Genomic DNA, 19,799 nt, shown 5'->3' with positions numbered 1-19,799 from the left:
GTTCTTCCTGAAGTCGACGATCATCTCCTTCGTCTTGTCAACGTTCAGGATCAGGCTGTTGTCTCTGCACCAGTCCACCAGCTGCTCCACCTCCTCTCTGTAGTCCAGGTCATTGTCGTCTCTGATGAGGCCCACCACCGTTGTGTCGTCCGCGAACTTCACGATGTGGTTGGTGGCGAACCTGGGGACGCAGTCGTGTGTCATCAGAGTGAACAGCAGAGGGCTCAGGACGCAGCCCTGAGGGGAGCCTGTGCTGAGGGTGATGACATCGGAGGTGTGTTGTCCGATCCGGACTGACTGAGGTCTGTCGGTGAGGAAGTCTAGCAGCCAGTTTCGCAGGGGGGTGCTGAAGCCCAGGTGTCCCAGTTTTCCTGCCAGATGCTGTGGGATGATTGTGTTGAACGCTGAGCTGAAGTCCAGGAACAACATCCGCACATGAGTGTTCTTCTCCTCCAGGTGAGCCAGGCTCAGGTGTAGGGCGGAGGAGATGGCGTCCTCAGTGGAGCGGTTTCGGCGGTAGGCAAACTGGAACGGGTCGAATGTGGAGGGGAGTCTGGAGACGATGTGTTCTTTTACCAGCCTTTCAAAGCACTTCATCATGATGGGAGTCAGTGCCACAGGCCGGTAATCGTTGAAAGAGGTGACTTGAGGTTTCTTCGGCACCGGAATGATGGAGGCAGTTTTGAGACAGGCTGGCACTGTGACTTGGTCCAGTGAGGTGTTAAAAATGTCTGTTAGGACACCAGCCAGCTGACCTGCGCATTCCCTGAACACCCGCCCAGGTATGTTGTCGGGGCCTGGGGCCTTCCATGGGTTGACTCTTTTCAGAGTCTTCAACACATCGGCTGTGTCCAGGCAGAGTGCCTCCTCTTCCTGGTGGGGAACAGTTTTCTTTGTCGGAGTACTGTTCAGTGCCTCGAACCTCCCAAAGAAGTTATTGAGTCCATTTAGAAAGTCAGCATCAACTTCACCCACTGGGGGGGAGGATGGATTGTAATCTGTGATCGCCTTTATGCCTTGCCACATACTTCTGGTGTTGCTGGTGTCGTGGAAGAACTCCTGTATTTTTCGACTGTGGGTTCGTTTTGCTAACCTGATAGCACGGTTCAAGTTGGCTCTCGCTGTCCTCAGTGCCTCCTTGTCGCCAGACTTGAAGGCTGAGTTCCGTGCTTTTAGCATTTCACGTACCTCCTTAGTCATCCAGGGTTTTTGGTTGGCCCGGGTGATAATGTTCTTAGTGATGCTGACGTCCTCTGTGCACTTGTTGATGTAGGCTGACACCGTCATGGCGTACTCATCGATGTTGATCTGGTCGTTGTAAGTGGCTGCTGCCTTGAACATCTCCCAGTCAGAGCACTCAAAACAGTCCTGAAGTGCCTCCATGGCCCCCTCAGTCCACATTCTCACCTGCTTCACTGTAGGTTTTGTTCTGATCAGCGGGGGCTTGTATGCAGGAATTAGCATAACAGATAGGTGGTCTGAAGAACCGAGGTGGGGGCGGGGGGCTGCTCTAAATGATTCTTTGATGTTGGTGTAGGCCAAGTCTAGAGTATTCACTCCCCTGGTTGGAAAATCCACATATTGGTTGAAGTGAGGGAGAACAGTCTTCATGTTGGCCTGGTTAAAATCCCCAGCAATGATGAAAACGCCCTCTGTGTGTGAGGATTGCAACTCACTGATGGTCCGGTAGAGAACACTCATAGCCTCTTTAGTGTTAGCACTGGGGGGCACATATACGGCAGTGATGCTAACAACAGTAAACTCCCTGGGCAGGTAGAATGGTCTGCAGTTAACAGTCAGAAGCTCGATGTCCGGGGAGCAGTAACTGGCGACAGTCATGGCATTTTTACACCAGTTGTTGTTGATGTAGATACACAGCCCCCCTCCTCGGGTTTTACCGCTGAGAGCGCTGCTCCTGTCTGCGCGGAATGTAGCGAGCCCCTCCAGGCTAACAACGTTGTCCGGTATGGACGAGTTGAGCCATGTCTCCGTCAGAATGAGAGCGCAGCAGTTCCTCAACTCTCTCTTTGAAGACAGTTCTAGTTGCAGATGGTCTATTTTGTTGTCCAGAGAGCGAACGTTGGAGAGGAAGATGGACGGAAGCGGCGATCTGTGGGGGTTAGCGTTTAGCTTAGCTGTTAGTCCACTTCGACAGCCGCGCTTCCGCTGCCGGTCGCACCGCCTTCGCTTTCTCCTCCTCCGGCTAGTGCTGCTAGGCGAGTCCGCTGCGCTGCGGGCCGCTGGGTCTTGCTTCCGTAGCACTCCGAGATCACGTAAACACTCTAGAGTAGTCGTATTTATGAGTCCGAAATCACTTGATGATCGTAATTCCAGCAGACGCTGGCGATCATATGCTAACTTACTGAGTGGATGCAAAGTTTGTAGCGTTTTAGGCGGCGTATTTTGCTCAAATACTCGCAAGTTGTCGAGAGCCCATGCAGCCGCAGCCATTTTGGGCGCCGCCATCTTGAAAGCGGCGCCCAAATTCATTGCTAAATTCGGTTTAGCAATGACCTATCATCAATTTGTAAATATTGCAATGAATCAGTATGAATTATAAGCTTGTAAATACACACTGTGTAAGATTATTTGAACATCAGTTGCGTATTTAGTGGGCTGCACAGTGGCGCAGTTGGTAGCACTGTTGCCTTGCAGCAAGAAGGTCTTGGGTTTGATTCCCGGCCTGGAGTCTTTCTGCATGGAGTTTGCATGCGTGGGTTCTCTCCGGGTACTCCGGCTTCCTCCCACAGTCTAAAACATGACTGTCAGGTTAATTGGTTTCTCCAAATTGTCCTTAGGTATGAGTGGTTGTTTCTTGTCCTGTCTGTCTCTGTGTTGCCCTGTGACAGACTGGCGACCTGTCCAGGGTGTATCCCGCCTCTTGTCCGAAACATTTGCTGGAGATAGGCACCAGCACCCCTCCCAACCTCACTAGGGACAAGGGTGTACAGAAAATGGATGGATGGATGTATTTGTATAAGCAAAAAGGCCAAAAAAGAAATCTAGATTTAACCCCGAAAGATCTAAAATCGTAAAAAGCCTTTCAAAAACATGTAGCATTCTTGAATTTGCTAAGATTTTGGGATGTGATCACAAAACTGTCAAAGATTTTGTTGTTTTAAGTGCCAAAGATATCAAACATGAAGTAACCAGAGACCCAATCTCCTCAAGTGCTGCCATATTTCAGAACTGCAGTGGTTCCTCAGGTGTTCAGAGACATGTCCCAGATATGGAAGGATGACACTTGACAACCCCTGAACAAGATGAGTAAAACATCAAGACTGAGCCAAGAAACATCTGAGGACAGGTTTTTCAAAGGTTTCATGGACCGATGTGATCAGAGTGACAACAGATGGACGGACCTGTAGCTGGAACAGTAAGTTCACTTCGACTGAGACGGCAGTAAGGTAAAGGCTGATCTTTTCAGTCAAAAGTTTGCAACAAACATGATTTTTATGCATCAAAGTACTAGCATGAAATTACTAGACACAACTCCCTTCCTCACCTGACCCTTTCATTGAAAGGAAGGGTGGCTGCAAGGGTTACCAATTTTTTTACCAACTGTCAAAATTTTTCATTTAAGAATGTTTTATTAAACTACCATTGCCCAATAATTGTGTACATAGATATGAACTCAAGAAATCCACACTAAACTGTGGTCTTTAGATGAGTTGCTGTATTATCACACCATCTCCCACACATTGGTTTAAAGTTAAATCAAATTTCTACACATTTGTTTGCCATTATTTGGTAAAACAATTAACTATTAACCTGTCATAAGAAATACAGGAGATAAAAACTCGAGAATATAAAGTTATCAATACATACTTCAGTTTTAAACTCATCAAAAACATACCTGGAAAGTTGCCTTGACATTCGAGAAATCCTTTAATAGAGGAGCCATGTTGTGACGACTTCCTGAAGGCGGAGCTATCAGAAAGAGCGGGAGTTTTTAAAGAGACAGAGGTCAAATTTCAAGGCATTAAATAAGGAGGTTGAAATTCCTTTATATTTGATATAACATTTTTATAACAATTGGCGTGTGGGCCAAATTTCTCCCGTAGTATAATTACATTTAGAACATGAGATAAGTCTACTAGAGTTGCCCACCAACAGCATTGCTAATACAATGGACCCCTGCCTGTTCGCGGTTTAGCATTTTTCTATTTTTTTTCTCAGTAGAAATTGTTTGTGTTTGCAGATTTTCTCAAAGAGCATATTTGAAATTCTTGAAAATTTCGGAAGCTAAATCACTAGACATAAAGCTAAAACGTCACACCATTTGCAAAGCAGCCAATCCAGAAGCGCGACTTATTTTCGTTGTTCCTGTCTATAACCCCAGGAGAAAAGAAACGGATGATTAAATTTTGGCTTTTGCGTAGTGCTAAGATAGTTCCCACTGCATGTTAAGTTACGCTTGGTGTTTGAACTATTAAAATAGGCAGCTATAAGCTTATTTACAGTGGTTCTCAACTATTTGTGGATTTTTGCCATTTAGGTAGCTGTGGTCCCAAAACCCCATAATATTTTTCTCAAAGGCATTTCATAAAAATACAAATTGTAATCAACTGATTTAAGCATTGCCTTAAATATTGAATTGTTACACATCATTTTTTTTGAAGCAATAAGCTTTTTGAAAACAGAAATCGAGTTAAACTTTAAAAAAAAACCAAAAAAAAAACCAATTTCATGCAGTTTTCTCAGATTAAGAAACAGTGACCTCTAGTGGCAAAAAGTATAAACTACGGGGGAAAAAAACGTACATCATTTCAACTTTATTTGGATAAAACACACAGCACATACATCCTTCAGGTGAAATAACAGAAATTATACGGTTTTCAGCATTTGGTTGGTCTACGTCCATAGAAAGGTAAAAACAAAGACTCAATATTTTATATGTTTCCCAACAAATTTCAAACATTTGGTATCCATTGAAACAGCAAACACTCATTTATATTGCTATGTATGCACTGCCCGTTGTTACATATAAGCTCATATCTGCTGGAAATGGACTAAATATTGTACAGTCAATATTTTCTTTAAAAAAACCCAGCTCACTATAGTTTGGTCTCAACATCTACTAGAATCCCAGAGAAAACAAATGAGCACATGAACTGCATTTGTCTTGGTTTTTAACTTATGTTGTAAATACGACTCATCAAGCTAAGGACTGCTTGGTGCAGCAAATGTTTTAGACACGAAGAACATCTGGCTACGTTACAGTAAAGTTTCAACAATTGTGCTCACGACGTTACAACAGGCAGGAAAATTTCACCACACTTGGAACGCACATACAATTCAAAAGGACCACATTTCTACATGCAGCTCAAACTCCACACAGCTGAATAACACAGGAGTCTGAATTTTATTAGCTTTATGACGACACACTGCAACATTAAATGTCCTAAATGTTTCACAATCCTTTGAGACTGGCAGGGATCAGTAGAAACAGCATGACTGATCGTGAGGTTCGCCTCTTAGCATTACATGGGGCATTTAATCCTGCAACAATCACAGTAAATAAGAAAAGGTTTCCATTCTCAGCTGTTTGCACATGTGTGAAAAAAGGCAAGAAAAGGATGAAAATAAGGCACAACTTTAACAAAAACGTGGCGAATAAAGCCACTTCTACCTTGCTGATGGACGTTACCATCACCTACAAAGAGGAGACTACGTAGAGCAGAAAGTTTTCTAAATAAAGACGAAATGTCAAATGAGTGAAAAACAGCCGGACATGTTGACCTGTCAACTCTTGGAAAAAAAACAACAGGAAAATAATCAACAGTTGGTCCTTCGGTTTAGGAAAGCATAACAAAACTATTTGTAACCCACAGAACAGTCAGTAGAATATGTGCAAAACTGTTTTTGTGATCTCTGAGGAGTGCCGGTGAGTTTCCTCTCTCACCCTGCTGCTGCCATTACTACACACACACACCTACACCCACATACACACACACAACTTTAAACTATTAATCAAAATGCTGTAAACTGCTTATGTGTGAAACACCCTGCTGCTGCTTCGCCGATTGAAAGATGTGAGAAGAGGAAGGCAGGAAGTTTGTGCGGCTTCTCTCTTCAGGTTCCCTCATGCTTATTTACTTTTTCTTTTTTTTATCTCTTCCCTGGTAATCTGCAACTCAGCTTCCTTCATCTGTGTATCCAATCATCCTCTATTCAGACAGAGCTCCTCTCCGGGTTCTTCATCACTGCATCATTCCATCTTCTCTGGTTCTATGTTGTCCAGATCAATATCTGGCGAGGCCACACAGCAGAAGCACAGTTTCTGGGTGATCAGGGAAATCTTATCTACAGTGAGAGGACAAAAGAAAAGCATGAGAAAGATAAATCAAGACAAGCTTATTTCCATTAAACTAGCATCATTTTATTTTGTTAAGTCTTGGGCTTGCAAACAATAAGCTCAAAACTTTTCTTGGACCATTTTGCACTGCTTGCTGGTAATCGTACAGTAGGAAGGGGACAGCGTGTTCCTGAGATATAAATAGATGTAGACACTGTTTCATTATTTAGCGTATCCAGACTTTTCAGTGGACTGCACTTTGAAACACTAATCTGAATCCCTTTCTTAGCTCCCAACACTTGTTTTTCTGTTTGAAAAACAAGTCAAGAAAAGCTTCTTACTGCAGAAAGTTACTCAGAGAAACACGAGGTTGTTTAAGCCAATGAACAAAGAAATGATTACACAACATAAAATTAAGTAATTCTGTTTTGCATTGAACACAAGTCTGTAAATAACACTGTTAATATTTTAATGCCAAATAAGCTTAGCACAATATCAGCTGTATGTAAATCTGGCAACTAACTACAATTTAAAAATGAAGTTCAAATAATACTAAAATCTGGGATCCAACAGAAATATACACAGTTTAGGACAGATAGTTACAGTGTCTTAAAAAACCCCCCAAAAAACAAAAAAAAACAAAAAACTTTTTGCCCCCTTATCTTTTGACATAAAGCAAACTAATAATCATTTCATCTTTTAGGTCAGTTATACTGAAATTACTTCTATTGGGTAAAACATTTTGGAGATTTCCTCTTTCAAATTCAGAAGTTTACAAATATTTCATTAGTATTCAGCAGAACTGAGCTACACAAGTAGGGTCAAATGTTAAAGGTGTCCTTCCACAGGTGATAGTAAATGTCAATTTTTTTTTGTTTTTTTTTCTCCCCTCCAGGGGGTCTTTTTGAAAGTAGGCTGACAGGACAGGATAAGACATGCGGCAAATGTCGCCGGGTCCGGGAATCAAACCCGCGACGGCTGCATCGAGGACTAAAGGCCTCCAAACGTGGGTCGCGCTATCCCCTACGCCACCACAGCACGCCCTAAATGTCAGGTTTTGACTAGGCTCATATCGGAGAAGAAATAACGTCAATTAGATCATGTTGTACTTTTGCTTTTCAGGTGTTTATGTAAATACAGTGAAAACTGGTATCTTTAGTCAACGATGTCAACATACCATGAGAATCCCATGCCAAGTTACACATCAAATGTCTATGTAGAGACAGAGCAGAGAAGGATGGAGATAATTATCTAAAGAACCTGGTTTTTAGGAAATACTATGCAATGAGTATTTCAGTTACTTAGAGAGTAAAAACAAGAAACACAACAGCAACTTTGAAAGATTGGCCGGCAAGTCTAGTTTGGATCAGTTCCTCAGAAGAGCGAGTTTGATCTTGTTAATCCAGATCAGAGGAGGTTCATCATGTATCTGGGTTTGGATATGACGTTTGTTGTTTAATAAACCCACTTCTTCACGAATCCCATGGAAATTACTCATCTCAAACTGCACTCAGGAAGAATTAAAAACATTTTTAATGTAAAAACATTTTTCAGACTCAGACTTAAAATGAGGACACCTAAACAAACCAAACTGTAAAGTTGGACAACTTTTCTCTATTAGTTACAGATTCTGTAACATTATTGAGGCTGATGGAAAAATCTAAATGAGAAATACTTTTAAGTAGTAATTTATTCTAATAAAAAAAAAGTTCTCTTAAAAAATAATAATAATAATAATAATAATAAAAACGCACTGCAGTGCCATGCAACACGGAGGCTCTTACCAAGCATTTTCCGGAGGAAGGGTGGTCTAGACGTGGGAGGTAGATGGACACAAATATAGTAGACTGGAGCTCCGGACAGAGCAACAGCAATTCCAACAAGAGAGTTGATGGTGTCACTGTAGAGGGGAACCACCACCAGGAAAATGCTGCACAAGCAGTAAACTACTGGGAAGAACAGAGACAGCTGCGGAGAAGAATATATAAAGAATACATGAATTAATATACATATATATATATATAAGAAAATATAAAAGGTAGACGTTATTAAAAAAACGTAATGCGATTCTCTTTATTACACCAAATTACTTAGTTGACTTGGACTGAAATCAGTATTAAGTTAAAATTAATCAGAGTTATTGCTAAAAACATAAATATGTTGATCAGGCACACAATGGTTTTGCTTTAAGTGCATAAAAAAAAAAAAAGTGACTGCCAATACTTTGGTAAGATATTTCAATCTGATCATTTTACCTTCAGTCCATCACCAACTGTGGCAAAAAGTGAGAATGGAAATTTGCCGAGCAATTCAAATACAAATCCTTGAAGTTTTCACTGAACTGATAAAACTGGAGTGCAGATATTACCAACGTTTTGGGAGTTGCATGTCAACATGCAGGAGACATGAGCGGCTAAAGCGACCGCAACAGGGGTCCTACCTTAATAGGGCGCGGCAAATCGGGAAATCTGAGTCGAAGGTAGATCTGACTGGCTATCGACAGGCCGATGAACAGCCAGTAATTAAAGCTGAAGTAGTTGATCAACCGGAAGACGTCGGGCACGGAGAGGTAAATTAACGACATGACCCCCTTGAAGAAGAAAAGCACACACATGCATGAGATACGGACAGAGGCTGAGTGCAGAGTTTTGCTTGAGAGCTACTAAAATATTAAACAAACCAACATTGAAAAGCAGGGCTGGAATCGGGGTGTAACGTTTAATGTGGATCATGCACAGGACTTCGGGCAGGTGGCCTTCTCTGGAGCCAACAAAAAACAACCTGCGGGGCGAAAAGAAATGTTGCAAAGGGCAAAAGAAAAAGAAGAAACAAATGCAAACCGACCCTTTGAGGACTCTTCAAAATTCCTCAAATTTTGAAGATTTGAGGAATCTAAAATTCCTCAAATTGCTAAATCTATGGCTAAACCCATAGATTTAGCCATGGGTTACGGAAAGGTTACAGTTTCAAAACCACTAAAATTTTCTATCACATCGTTCCTGCAGTGCAAGTCCACTGAAAGTAGTGGAAACACAGTTATACTATTAGATGTAAACTTTATTAGTATAGCTTATTTGTGTTGTGTGGCAAAAATTGAGTAATCAAGTATGAATGTGCATGCTAGAATTACATTTCAGCACCTGCAATCTAAAAACAGATTCCAAAGACAATCAAAGCTGACTATGACTGTAGCTATTATGGTGACAGGTTAATTTGTCATTTCCTGTTAATTCCGTGTCTATCCTAATTGTTCTTTCAGAACAGTGGTGGCTCTGGCAGCAACAGTTCATGAAGATCTGCTGAAAATTCAGAAAACATTTAAGAAGCAAATCACCTGTGCATTCATATCAAAGCATGCTAAAAGAAAATGCAAAAAAACACATTTTTGATTTGTAATCATCATACCGCCATAATTTTATGCCATGTCTAATGGCATCATTTTACACCCACCTGGAGGCAGCAATGATGGATGAGTTGAGGCCTCCGTAACATGAAACGGCCACAGAGAAAGGGATCATCCATCGAGCCCAGCCCAGGACTTCATCTGCAAATGTCTAACAGGACAGTAAACAGAGATCATCACTAATGCAGATAAGATTCAGTAACAAAGCCTAGGATTAAACAGGAATCATTTTGGGTTAATAACTAAAACCGACACCAGCTGAAATCAAAACGGGATCAATTAGTTTCGGTTAGTCTGGGTCCAAGTTTAAATTTCTAAGAAATGTAAGCTGGAAGCAGAAGACGTTTGCTTTCAGGGAATCGCTTCACTCTCGGTCAACAGACCCAGGTCATAGCTTGACATCATAAGTAAGCCATCAATCACACTGCAATAAAAATTATAAAACGGCGCTGACAAGGGTCATTAAGAACAATTGTTCCTCCATCTGCGCTGTAATCAGATCATGAACCTCCCTGCTGCTCCTGCGTGGAGCACTAACGTCTTTAGCTAAATGAGAACGCTGCAGTCTCTACTCCCTCAGTCGCAGGTAACCAAAGGGACGAACCATCACCAGATGAATGTATCGGTGCTCGTCTACCAGACTGGAAATGATGACAGTCAAAGACAGGAAGTGCAGATCATAACCCGGCGCTTCTGTGATGATGAACAAATCATGTATAAAGGGAGATCCTGTGTTTTCCAACACATTGATGTTACAACCAAAGTATTTTTTGAGCAGATTTTGGTACATAATTGTGTCACGCTCCACAAATCTAGCATTCATAGAAGGGAAGCAAGAAGAAATGCTTTACTGAAAGAAAATGGTTCTATTAAATATGGATTCTTGAGGGAAGAAATACAAATTTTTCTTTTTCTTTTCAAATTTTTCTTCAAAAATAGTTAAAAAATTGCTTCTCTGCACCTTGTTTTGATCATCAAATTAAAAAAAAACAACTGGCTAAACTGACATGAATATCTTTACAAGCCGTTGCTAATCAGCCTGTTCATATAATCGGCATGTTTGATGGGTTACCATGTGAACACCAAATAGCCGCCTTTGCTTTTAATCCTGAGAACCGCACAGAAACTCACCACAGCAACCGCTTGACTGTAGAGCAGAGTGTCTGCCTCCATGACCACGTAGTAAGCTACATTGGTTAAAATGTAGATTATTGTGACAATGGGCATGGAAATGGCAATGGACAAAGGGAGATTCCTACAAGGGAAATGAAGGGAAAATGGCTTAAAAACGTTTTAGAGTATCTTTGTTAGTTTTAAAGTGAGCGCTCATGTAAAGGATATGGAGGGAACACAGGAGAACAGGAGACCGCACCTCTCTGGGTTCTGGATCTCCTCTGTGATGAAGTTGAGTGTGTCCCAGCCAGAGTAGGAGTAGAGAGCTGAATAAAGAGCCAAAGCCATATGGCCCATTTCCAGCTTGGAGTCTTTGAACGGCTCTTGAAAATTCTGGTCAAAACCTTCACCCCCAAAAAACAAAGAAAAATGCAATTGTTCATACTGTCACTGTTGTCATTATGCATGACATACTGTATGTCCACTGCACTGGTGAACAAATTCCAATAAATTCTAACATTAAAACCTAAAGCATCCAAACTAAATTAATATATTAAATAAACAGTTGGACTCGAAGTGAATGAGGCTTTCATTCAAAGTGAAATTATAATTTATGACAAAATTAACGTAGTGCCAACATTATCCAAACATTTGATATATTTTCTTTAAATAAAAAAAAAACAAGCTTTGCATTTCTAAAGGCAACATTTTTATTAGCACCACATTTGTTAGCAATGCAGAAAAATTGTGTGAGAAATACTTTGGTCTCTGAAGCCAAGGTTAAAAATCAACGCCTGTATTTAGAAAATGATGCTGCCTTCACCTCCGGTGCTGCTGCAGACATGACAGAGTTAACGGGACAATACCTTGACCCAGCTTCACCAAGCCAGCGATGATGATGACGATGAGAGCCAGCACCTTTGCTACAGTAGAGATGACCTGGAGGATCGCTCCCCATTTTACTTTCATGCAGTTTACAGCAGTTAACAAACCTGTAAAAAAAAGAATAGACCTTTAGTAATTAAAAATATACATATTAAGCGTTTAAACTGCATAGTCATAATCCTTCAATGTAGAAACGTGAAAACCTGCAAGAATATTTGCAATTTTAAAGATTATAGCTGGTTTCACTGATCTTTTTGAAGCTTGCCTAAAGACACTTATCACGGTAATATACCTGGTTGTTTCAATAAAACCAACAGGTTTAAGGATCAGCTAGTGTGTTTGCATTGTCTTTATTCTTCAAAGTCTTTCTTAATTTACCATTCCTAAGCCTCTACTGTTGTCTTTTACCACTCAAGATGCATTAAGAGTTAATCACCAGTGCAGCTACAAACACACACAGCTTTATGATTTCAAAGAGAAGACAGGATTAAGGTATTTCGTCGAGATGCCAAAGGCTCTAAAACTCAAGCTTATTCCCCTCCATTTTCATGCTGCACTTATGATGCAATTATGTTCAAATTGTGAACCTGGCTCCTGCAGAAAACATTTCACATAAGAGGAAGTTCTAATCCAAGACTATGTGCAGTTTATTTGCATAGAGCTCTGCTGTTTGAGGAACTGCGTGTATTGTAACCTCAACAGTTTTCAGATACACAAGCAAGTAAAACAGCTGGTAGCTGGAAAATGTGTGGTTATACTACAAGATTTTGAGAGACTGGCTTACGGAACAATTAAATATTTGCATCAAAGAGAATCAGAGTAAACACTAAAAACAGTTTTCAAAATGATGATTTCATGTATGGAGCGAGAAACCAAAATAAAATCTAGCCATAACAGTTTAGGCCAATGTGGAACAAGTAATTTTCCTCTAACCCAAACAACTGGCTGCATCTCCTTGATGACCACAGCCATCTGGTCTTTATGATTGGCCGTCAGTCTTTTACATTACTGTGGAGACATTTTGGTTTTCTTAGTACAAAATTGTTTTAGTCAGTTACTCTTCGGGTGTCTTTGGTGTTTTTAAAATATAATAACAAAGCATCTAAACTGGATTCAAGTCAGGACCACTCTAAGACTTTATTTTTATTCAAACCATGCAGAAGTGACCATATCTACTTACTTGGAGGCAAGTAAAGCCATATAAAAAGAATTGACACACAAAAACACCAAAGATGTTGTTTCTCTGATTTAAAAAAAAAAAAAAAATCATGCAACATGCTTAGAAGAAGAGTCTTACATATTATGGCAGCTGCAATGAGGCGGACCGGGTAGTACGGGGAGAAACAGGTGGAGTAGAAAGGCTGGATCAAATAGTTGGAGAAGGTCAAGGCTATCACCGCCTGAGAGGCTGGTTCTACGATCAACAGGGACGTCCAGAGTCTGCAGTGGAGATAAATGATCAGATACTGTTGTTGGACACTTTTAGCATGGATGTTACTAGACCTAATATCCTTTTAAAATATGAGCTACACCAACATTAATGTATGTCTAAGTCAAATCAAAATGTGTTTTCTGTTACTTTTGATGATTGTGGCTTACAAATCTTAGCAACAAATTTAGTTTCAAAGGAAATATAATTACGAAAAACCCAATTTAAGAAATTTAATTATCTTACGGCCGACCTTAATTTGTATTTGCTCAGGTTTCAGTTAAATTCTTCACAGGGATTGACAGTCACAGAACCTTGCTTTTCATAGATTTTTGTTGGGAAGTTGAGCGGAAAGAAAAAATGTGATAGAAAGAAAAGAGCATAGGCAACAAGGAAAACCACAGCTTTTAAACTCTAAAGGTTGTGGACCAAATCAAGATTATGAATGTTCTCAAAGGGCTGGTTGTGGTAGAATATATAGATAAAACTACATATTAACAAACTTAAAATATTGTAGCTTTCTCTGGATTTGATTCACACTCCTTGAAATTAATATTGAACATATTTTCACATTGATTGCACTCTACGCAAATAGAAACAGATTTGATTTGACTGATTAATTAATGTTTAAGCACACAACTGTTATCCTGAAGTTGCAGGCCGGTTTTGGCCCACTTGTCTTGAGTTTAACACACACGCTTTAGAGGATTGTGATGTTTTGCACCAGGAGACAGCTTTTTCTTTTCTTTTTTGGTAATATTCAAAGTATCTGAGAAACTGAATTTTCAGTTTTCATTAACTTGAAGCCATTTTCATCAAAAGTAACAAAAATAAGACATTTACAATTCATGCATAATCATTCTACATAACTTTCACTGTTTGAACTGAATTCACTTTTTGGTGAGTAGAGTTGTACTTGTTTTCAAGATGCTACGAAGAAGAAAAACCTCCGCAACTTCAAAGGTGCGCCGACATACCGAATAAAAGCCAAAAAGCCTCCAAATGCTTCCAGAATGTAAGAGTAAGACGCTCCGGATTTGCGGATAGTGGTACCGAGCTCAGCGTAGCACAACGCTCCAATCACAGAAAATATCCCTCCGATGGCCCACACCACCAGAGACAAGCCGTAAGAGCCCGTATACATGAGAACTCCCTGCAGGGACAACAGATGTGTGGAGAAACAGGAGAAAATGGGGAAACATGCAACACTGTTTGCACAGAGAACAAAATGGTAACAAGATTCATTTATGACGATCATACATTTATGCAAGAGAGCAGGAGTCTTACCTTCGGAGAGACAAAGATTCCAGAGCCAATCATATTTCCCACGATGAGGCAGACCCCATGGAGGAGGGAGATCTCCTGCTTTAGTCTAACACCACTGTCCACAGACTGGGTGTCTCCATCAGCCACCATGTTTACTAATTTATTTCAACGCTCAGAGGCAAAGGTTAATATAACGAATTAAGAGTAACGCAAATTTATTCTGGTAAACAATGATAGGTAGTTTGGTCCTAACAAAGACAAGTGGGGTTGGTCTTATAGGAAGTTCAAGATCTTCACATCTCAAAACAGAATCCAAGGTGTAATTTCTCTGGTTGGATACCCTGCAAAACAAAACAAAAAAAACAACCATCAGACATATTCAATTTTTTTTCTTAAAACTCTTAAAGTTTTTTAAAAGGGACAAAGTGATTTTAGTCTAATGTATCATTGGGACAAATCACACACAAACACTGGGTCAAAGCGTCTGCAAATATTCATTTCTGTTGGGATGTGGTGGAATATATAGATAAAAGAGCAACACCAGGATTATAACACAGGCTAAGCATTGCTTTTTTTTTTTCTTTTTTTTTTTAGTTTTTTTTAAATGTTTGCATTTTTTAAGACTTTATAGTTGGTGTTCAGGTATTAATCTTCCAATCTTTTAATAACATATAATTATCAAGTGATATTTTCAAATTTCCTGTCAAGTTTAAACATTTTTTAACTCAAAAACATGAAGGGCAGCTGGATGAATGACTGCCTTAACGCCCAACCACCGGGCTTAGCAAGTTTTCTGGGGGAAACCTTGCCAACCAACATCATTCTGCTATGCAGGCCACTACACCAGCCAGAGGATTGGCTGGTGGTCCAATCCTCTGGAGCTGGTGTACAGCGTGTTTTGTCGGTGACCCTGCTACAACCTTGAAAGGCCGGATGATCTCCTCAACACGTCATCATGCTCTGCAGAAGAACCTGACTCTACCTCTGCTGAGAACAGAGTTATGCGTCACACCCAAGCCTTCCAAAAACTGAAAAAATTGAAACAATGCAAACTATTTTACACTGCAACGAGTCACCTCTAATCTTTAAGGCTTATTAAACCGACACACCCAGACCAACTTCTGAACAACAATAATACATAAACCAAGCAGGTCTGAATCTATGCAATTTCGTAGGCAACAAACTGATCAACCATGTATTCTTGAACCTCCATTGTTAGATACAGGGCACTGCAGAGTGACAACATTCAAACAGAAACACTCTGACCCAATTATCTAACTGCCGCTCTTCAGTCTCGTGCTTTTTGCAGGTCACAATATTGACTTGCTTCCTTATCTGCCTCAACCACCAACATGGACCATGATGAAGAGATACTTGGGGTTATTCACTTCACCTCTCAATGGTCAGAATGTTAAGCCTGACCAGTGTATTCTAGCAGATTTTGAGACATTATGAACCACAACTCGACACCACCGTACATTTATCTTTGGTGAAGGTAATGACCAATCTGTGGTTAACCATAAGCCTGAAAGAAGCTATTATTAAAAACAAAATGCTATTTTCACATTTATCGCATCCAAATGCGGGTCCAGTATTATTCATCGGCAGTTGCTAAATTTGTTTTGACCTCTCTTGCAATCATTAAAAAAAACAAAAAAAGGACATAAAAACCTGCAGCTGCTGGTCTGTGACAAGCAGCCACCCTGGATCCCTTTATGACGTGAATGGAATTATGCAAGCATCTGTTTTGCATCCCTAAGCTAATCTGGCTCCTGCAGCTAATGGATCCCTGTTTACAATACATCTCTGGAGGAAACAATTAAACTCTGCACAACATGAAGAACATGTGCTGTCGACGATGTGTTAACATGTCGGTTAATGTGCTCTACATTAACCGATGTGCTCTACATCGGTTAATGTAGAGCACATTAACCGATGTAGAGCACATCGGTTCGCATTAACCGATGTGCTCTACATTAAGTGATGAACCGTAGGCAATTAAAAGCAAAGGCTAATTTCTGCAAATTCTAAAACTCTGTTTCAGTACAGCTATATAGTAATGTACATGACTTAATTAAAACAATGCCAGAGAAACGCACCAATAGAAATTTTGCATGTGTTACAATGATATTTTCACAGTAAGATAACCCCAAGTAAAAACACCATATTTTCACAATATTTGGTTAAAAATTTGAAACAAAAATCATATAAAAAAAAGAACGAAAATTATCCCACTGGTTCATCAGTAAGATTTACTGTAGCTTTGATGAATAGATGTGAAACAAAAGATTTAAGATATGACATTCTGTAGCTATAAAGTAAAAAAAAAAAAAAAATGCTGTGGATCTTTTTAACCCTTGTGTGTGAAATTAAAGCTGACAATAAATATTTTGGAACATCTAACGTCTTAAATGCTCATTTTCATTATTGAAGTCTTACTTTTTTCAGAAAAGAAAAACATCTCAAATATGAACATGGAAATTGTGCATTGTGAGTGTCATCTGAGCCTGACTAAGATTATTTCTAAAAAAAATTGTTTCTTTTTGTGTAAAGTTGTTGACATTAACTCCACTTTGGTCTGTTGGACATAAAGAAGAGAGATCTGGAAGATTGCCATTAAGTAACTTTTTTTTCATTATGTTCAAATGAGAACTTCAGTGATTTAAGCTTTTTTATTTCTTTTTTTAAAGCTTTCTGCATTTTTCTATTTTATACTTAAATTGGAATTGAGGAGGAAGGTCAATGGCTGTGCCAGAGAGTTTAAAAATGGGCAGCAACATTAATTCTGATAAACTGATATTTCTGTGTTGGTCAACTTACAGTACATATGTTAAACTTGTGTAAAAACCAACAATTACATTTTAGCAAAGCTGTGTGCTTTTTTTTTTTTTTTACATTTTGAATGGGAGTCAATGGCACAAGAAATTAAAAAAAAAAAACAACTTAAAATTTTCCCCCAAAACCACTGCTTCAAGAAGCTAGTGTTATAGAAAAATACAGCTTAAACTAACAACAACAAAGAAAAAAAAAAACAGAAAAACGGAATCCGGAAATGGTCACGCTGGAGTTGAGTTTACCCTCTTCACCCAAAAATAATAATAATAAAAAAATAAAACAAACTAGACGGAAAAGCTAATCTCTATCCATCACTTAAGACTAAAGGAAAAATTTAATTGACATTAAATCGCGCTTCATCTTCCTCCAGGTAGACAAAAGTCGGCGTAACACCGGCGCGCATTCTGAGACAATAGGATGGGGCTGTGAAAACGTGGACAAGAGGCGTCGTGCCTCCGTGTGTGCTGCTGAAAAATGTAACCCTGGTTAATGTGAATGCGTCACACCGGTTGGAAAGCAAATCGCATCGCACACATACCGACACCACGCAAAAAAAAAATCCCCTCGCTGTATCAACGATTAGCAGCCAGCTGATGGTTTAGCTGCTGGCCCGATGCGGATTTAAAAGGGAAACCCGCGAGAATAAAAACAAGTTGTTTTGCAAAAACTTTAGCTAGCCAAACAATTCTGGCGTTTTAAACCCACTTTGCGGAAGCTCCCCGGTTAGCATCAAGCTAACACAATCCAGGCAGCTGGAGATCATAGATGATGTAGTAGTTGCGTCGTGCTAACCCGAACATGTAAAAACGGCTAAAGGAGGTAATGTGTCACTTTACATACCACGTTGTAATGTCTAAATTCACGTAAAGGCTCCAGGTGAAGGATGAAAAACAACAGAATATAGTCACCTCGTTACGTGCCCATACACTCCTCGCCGCTGGAGTCAAATAGCAACCCATGTGCAGTGTTGGAAGAACTTTAGCTTCGGTCCACGCTGCAGAGCACTCAACATCTGGTCAAGCCCCTCCTCAGCAGCAACCACTGCATGACTTAAGACTCACCGAGGGACCAGGGGCAGGTCGGCTCGTTAAATAACAGAAATACCCAGATTGAACCTCATGTACATTAAATAGAGATAAGTTTGAAGCGTTGATCCCATCATTTGGCAGAGGGTTGCGTCTGTATGACAGCCTGTTCAACCTGAGGAGCAGGTTATGGAAGCCCATTGCTGCCACCTGAGACAAAAATGAACGCGGTGTGTCACAGTAAGAGAGACGCAAAGTTCTGATTTTGAGTTTGAAAGCTCACAGTTATAGGGTTGTATTTCAGAGTTATGATTTCAAAAGTAAAAACTGGTGTTTTGAGTCTCACCATTAGGACTTTCAAAACATAACTTTGATTATGTTGTTGTGAATCTTCTGTTTTTAGCAAAAAAATAACTTTAGAGCTCATATTTATGACCTGTAAACATAAAGTCTGAATTTTTAGAAGAATAAGGTTTTAAAACTCCAAAAATAGTTATGACTTTGTATTTCATATGTGTCTTAATAATGACGCTTGTAAAATAGTCTTTAAAAATTCTAATTCATGTGATAACGTCAAAAGAATAAGTTTGACACTCTTAATTTGGACAAAATGATGAACTTGAAAGTTATAATTGTGACAAATCTTTGTACCTCATATTAAATTTTAAAAACTCATATGACTTCGAAATGAAGGTTTTTGCATTTGAAAGTCTTATATATTATATATGTGATTATTGTAGTTGTATCTCTTTATTTCTGTCTGTGTGTTTTCAAATAACCAACCTTCTGCTATGCATAAATATTCAAAGCACTCATGAATTACACGAGCACCAAGCTATTTTACGCTTTTGAGTGCTTTTACAATTTCCTTCTGGATTTCTCAAATTCTGGTACAAAACCAAGTCAAAAGCTCCTTTCTGGTTAATCAGTAGCAATATATAAGGCCTCTGTTCGTACACTTTAAATAAACAGCAACGTAACAAATTTCTTATCAGTGCAAACACACACGTTTTGATAAGGATCTTGAAGTATGGGTCACTCTGCGTTTCACTTGGGGCAAAACAAAGACAGATGCAGGTGGAGCAACATGAAGAACAAATGCGTCATAACCTGCACACTGCCCAAGAGTACTAAAAGCTTACATGGATCAGAGCCAGCATTAGAGTAATAAATGATGTACATTTAACTCTGTGTTTGCCATGTGATTGCTGCGACTCGGTGGATTTCTGTAGGTTGGGATTTGCTGCCATCTTGTGGTGTTTCTTATAAATAGTTATTCACTAATTTGATCGTGTGCGCTCACCTTTCCTCCTTTTCTAAACCTTGACGAATATCCAAGATAATCCAATTAGATTCATTTAAGAAACTGTTTGAACTCTCGAGGACAAAGAACCTCCAGTTATTACCTCTAATTATTTATTTATTTATTTTGCAAAAATAGCAATAAATAAATAAGCAGATAAATATTTCAGTAGTACATTATAGTTTCTTTTGATGCATTTATTTTTTTATCAACTTGATGGGCAGTGTGCTATGAGCCCGCTA

At 39.6% G+C, this 19,799-nt stretch overlaps 1 protein-coding gene across 1 annotated transcript; it reads right to left on the bottom strand.

The window, feature by feature from the left end:
* Positions 1–4,755: 4,755 nt before the first annotated feature.
* On the bottom strand, positions 4,756–18,447 carry LOC116730832 (Y+L amino acid transporter 2). Its single transcript, XM_032580334.1, has 12 exons — positions 18,138–18,447; positions 14,416–14,735; positions 14,106–14,281; positions 12,997–13,139; positions 11,681–11,806; positions 11,074–11,218; positions 10,833–10,956; positions 9,749–9,852; positions 8,983–9,079; positions 8,739–8,888; positions 8,083–8,266; positions 4,756–6,306 (listed from the first exon to the last, which is right to left on the bottom strand). Exons 2-12 carry the CDS (start codon positions 14,542–14,544, stop codon positions 6,212–6,214), a joined length of 1,473 nt encoding a protein of 490 aa, XP_032436225.1. The 5' UTR covers positions 14,545–14,735; positions 18,138–18,447; the 3' UTR covers positions 4,756–6,211.
* Between the last annotated feature and the right edge of the window lie 1,352 nt (positions 18,448–19,799).

The sequence above is a fragment of the Xiphophorus hellerii genome, chromosome 13 (assembly GCF_003331165.1).
Source record: "Xiphophorus hellerii strain 12219 chromosome 13, Xiphophorus_hellerii-4.1, whole genome shotgun sequence".
NCBI lineage: Eukaryota > Metazoa > Chordata > Actinopteri > Cyprinodontiformes > Poeciliidae > Xiphophorus > Xiphophorus hellerii.
Note: the sequence above shows the minus strand (reverse complement) of the source record. Positions and strands in the feature narration are given on the sequence as shown.

Bases quoted from the DNA above. Each gene is read 5' to 3' on its own strand.
- LOC116730832 (XM_032580334.1), bottom strand. From the start codon at position 14,544: ATGGTGGCTGATGGAGACACCCAGTCTGTGGACAGTGGTGTTAGACTA. The intron at 14,282-14,415 runs GTAAGACTCCTG...TTGTCCCTGCAG, and splicing joins GAATCTTTGTCTCTCCGAAG to GGAGTTCTCATGTATACGGG. The intron at 8,889-8,982 runs GTTGGTTTGTTT...TTCTTCTTCAAG, and splicing joins TTCCAGCCCTGCTTTTCAAT to GGGGTCATGTCGTTAATTTA.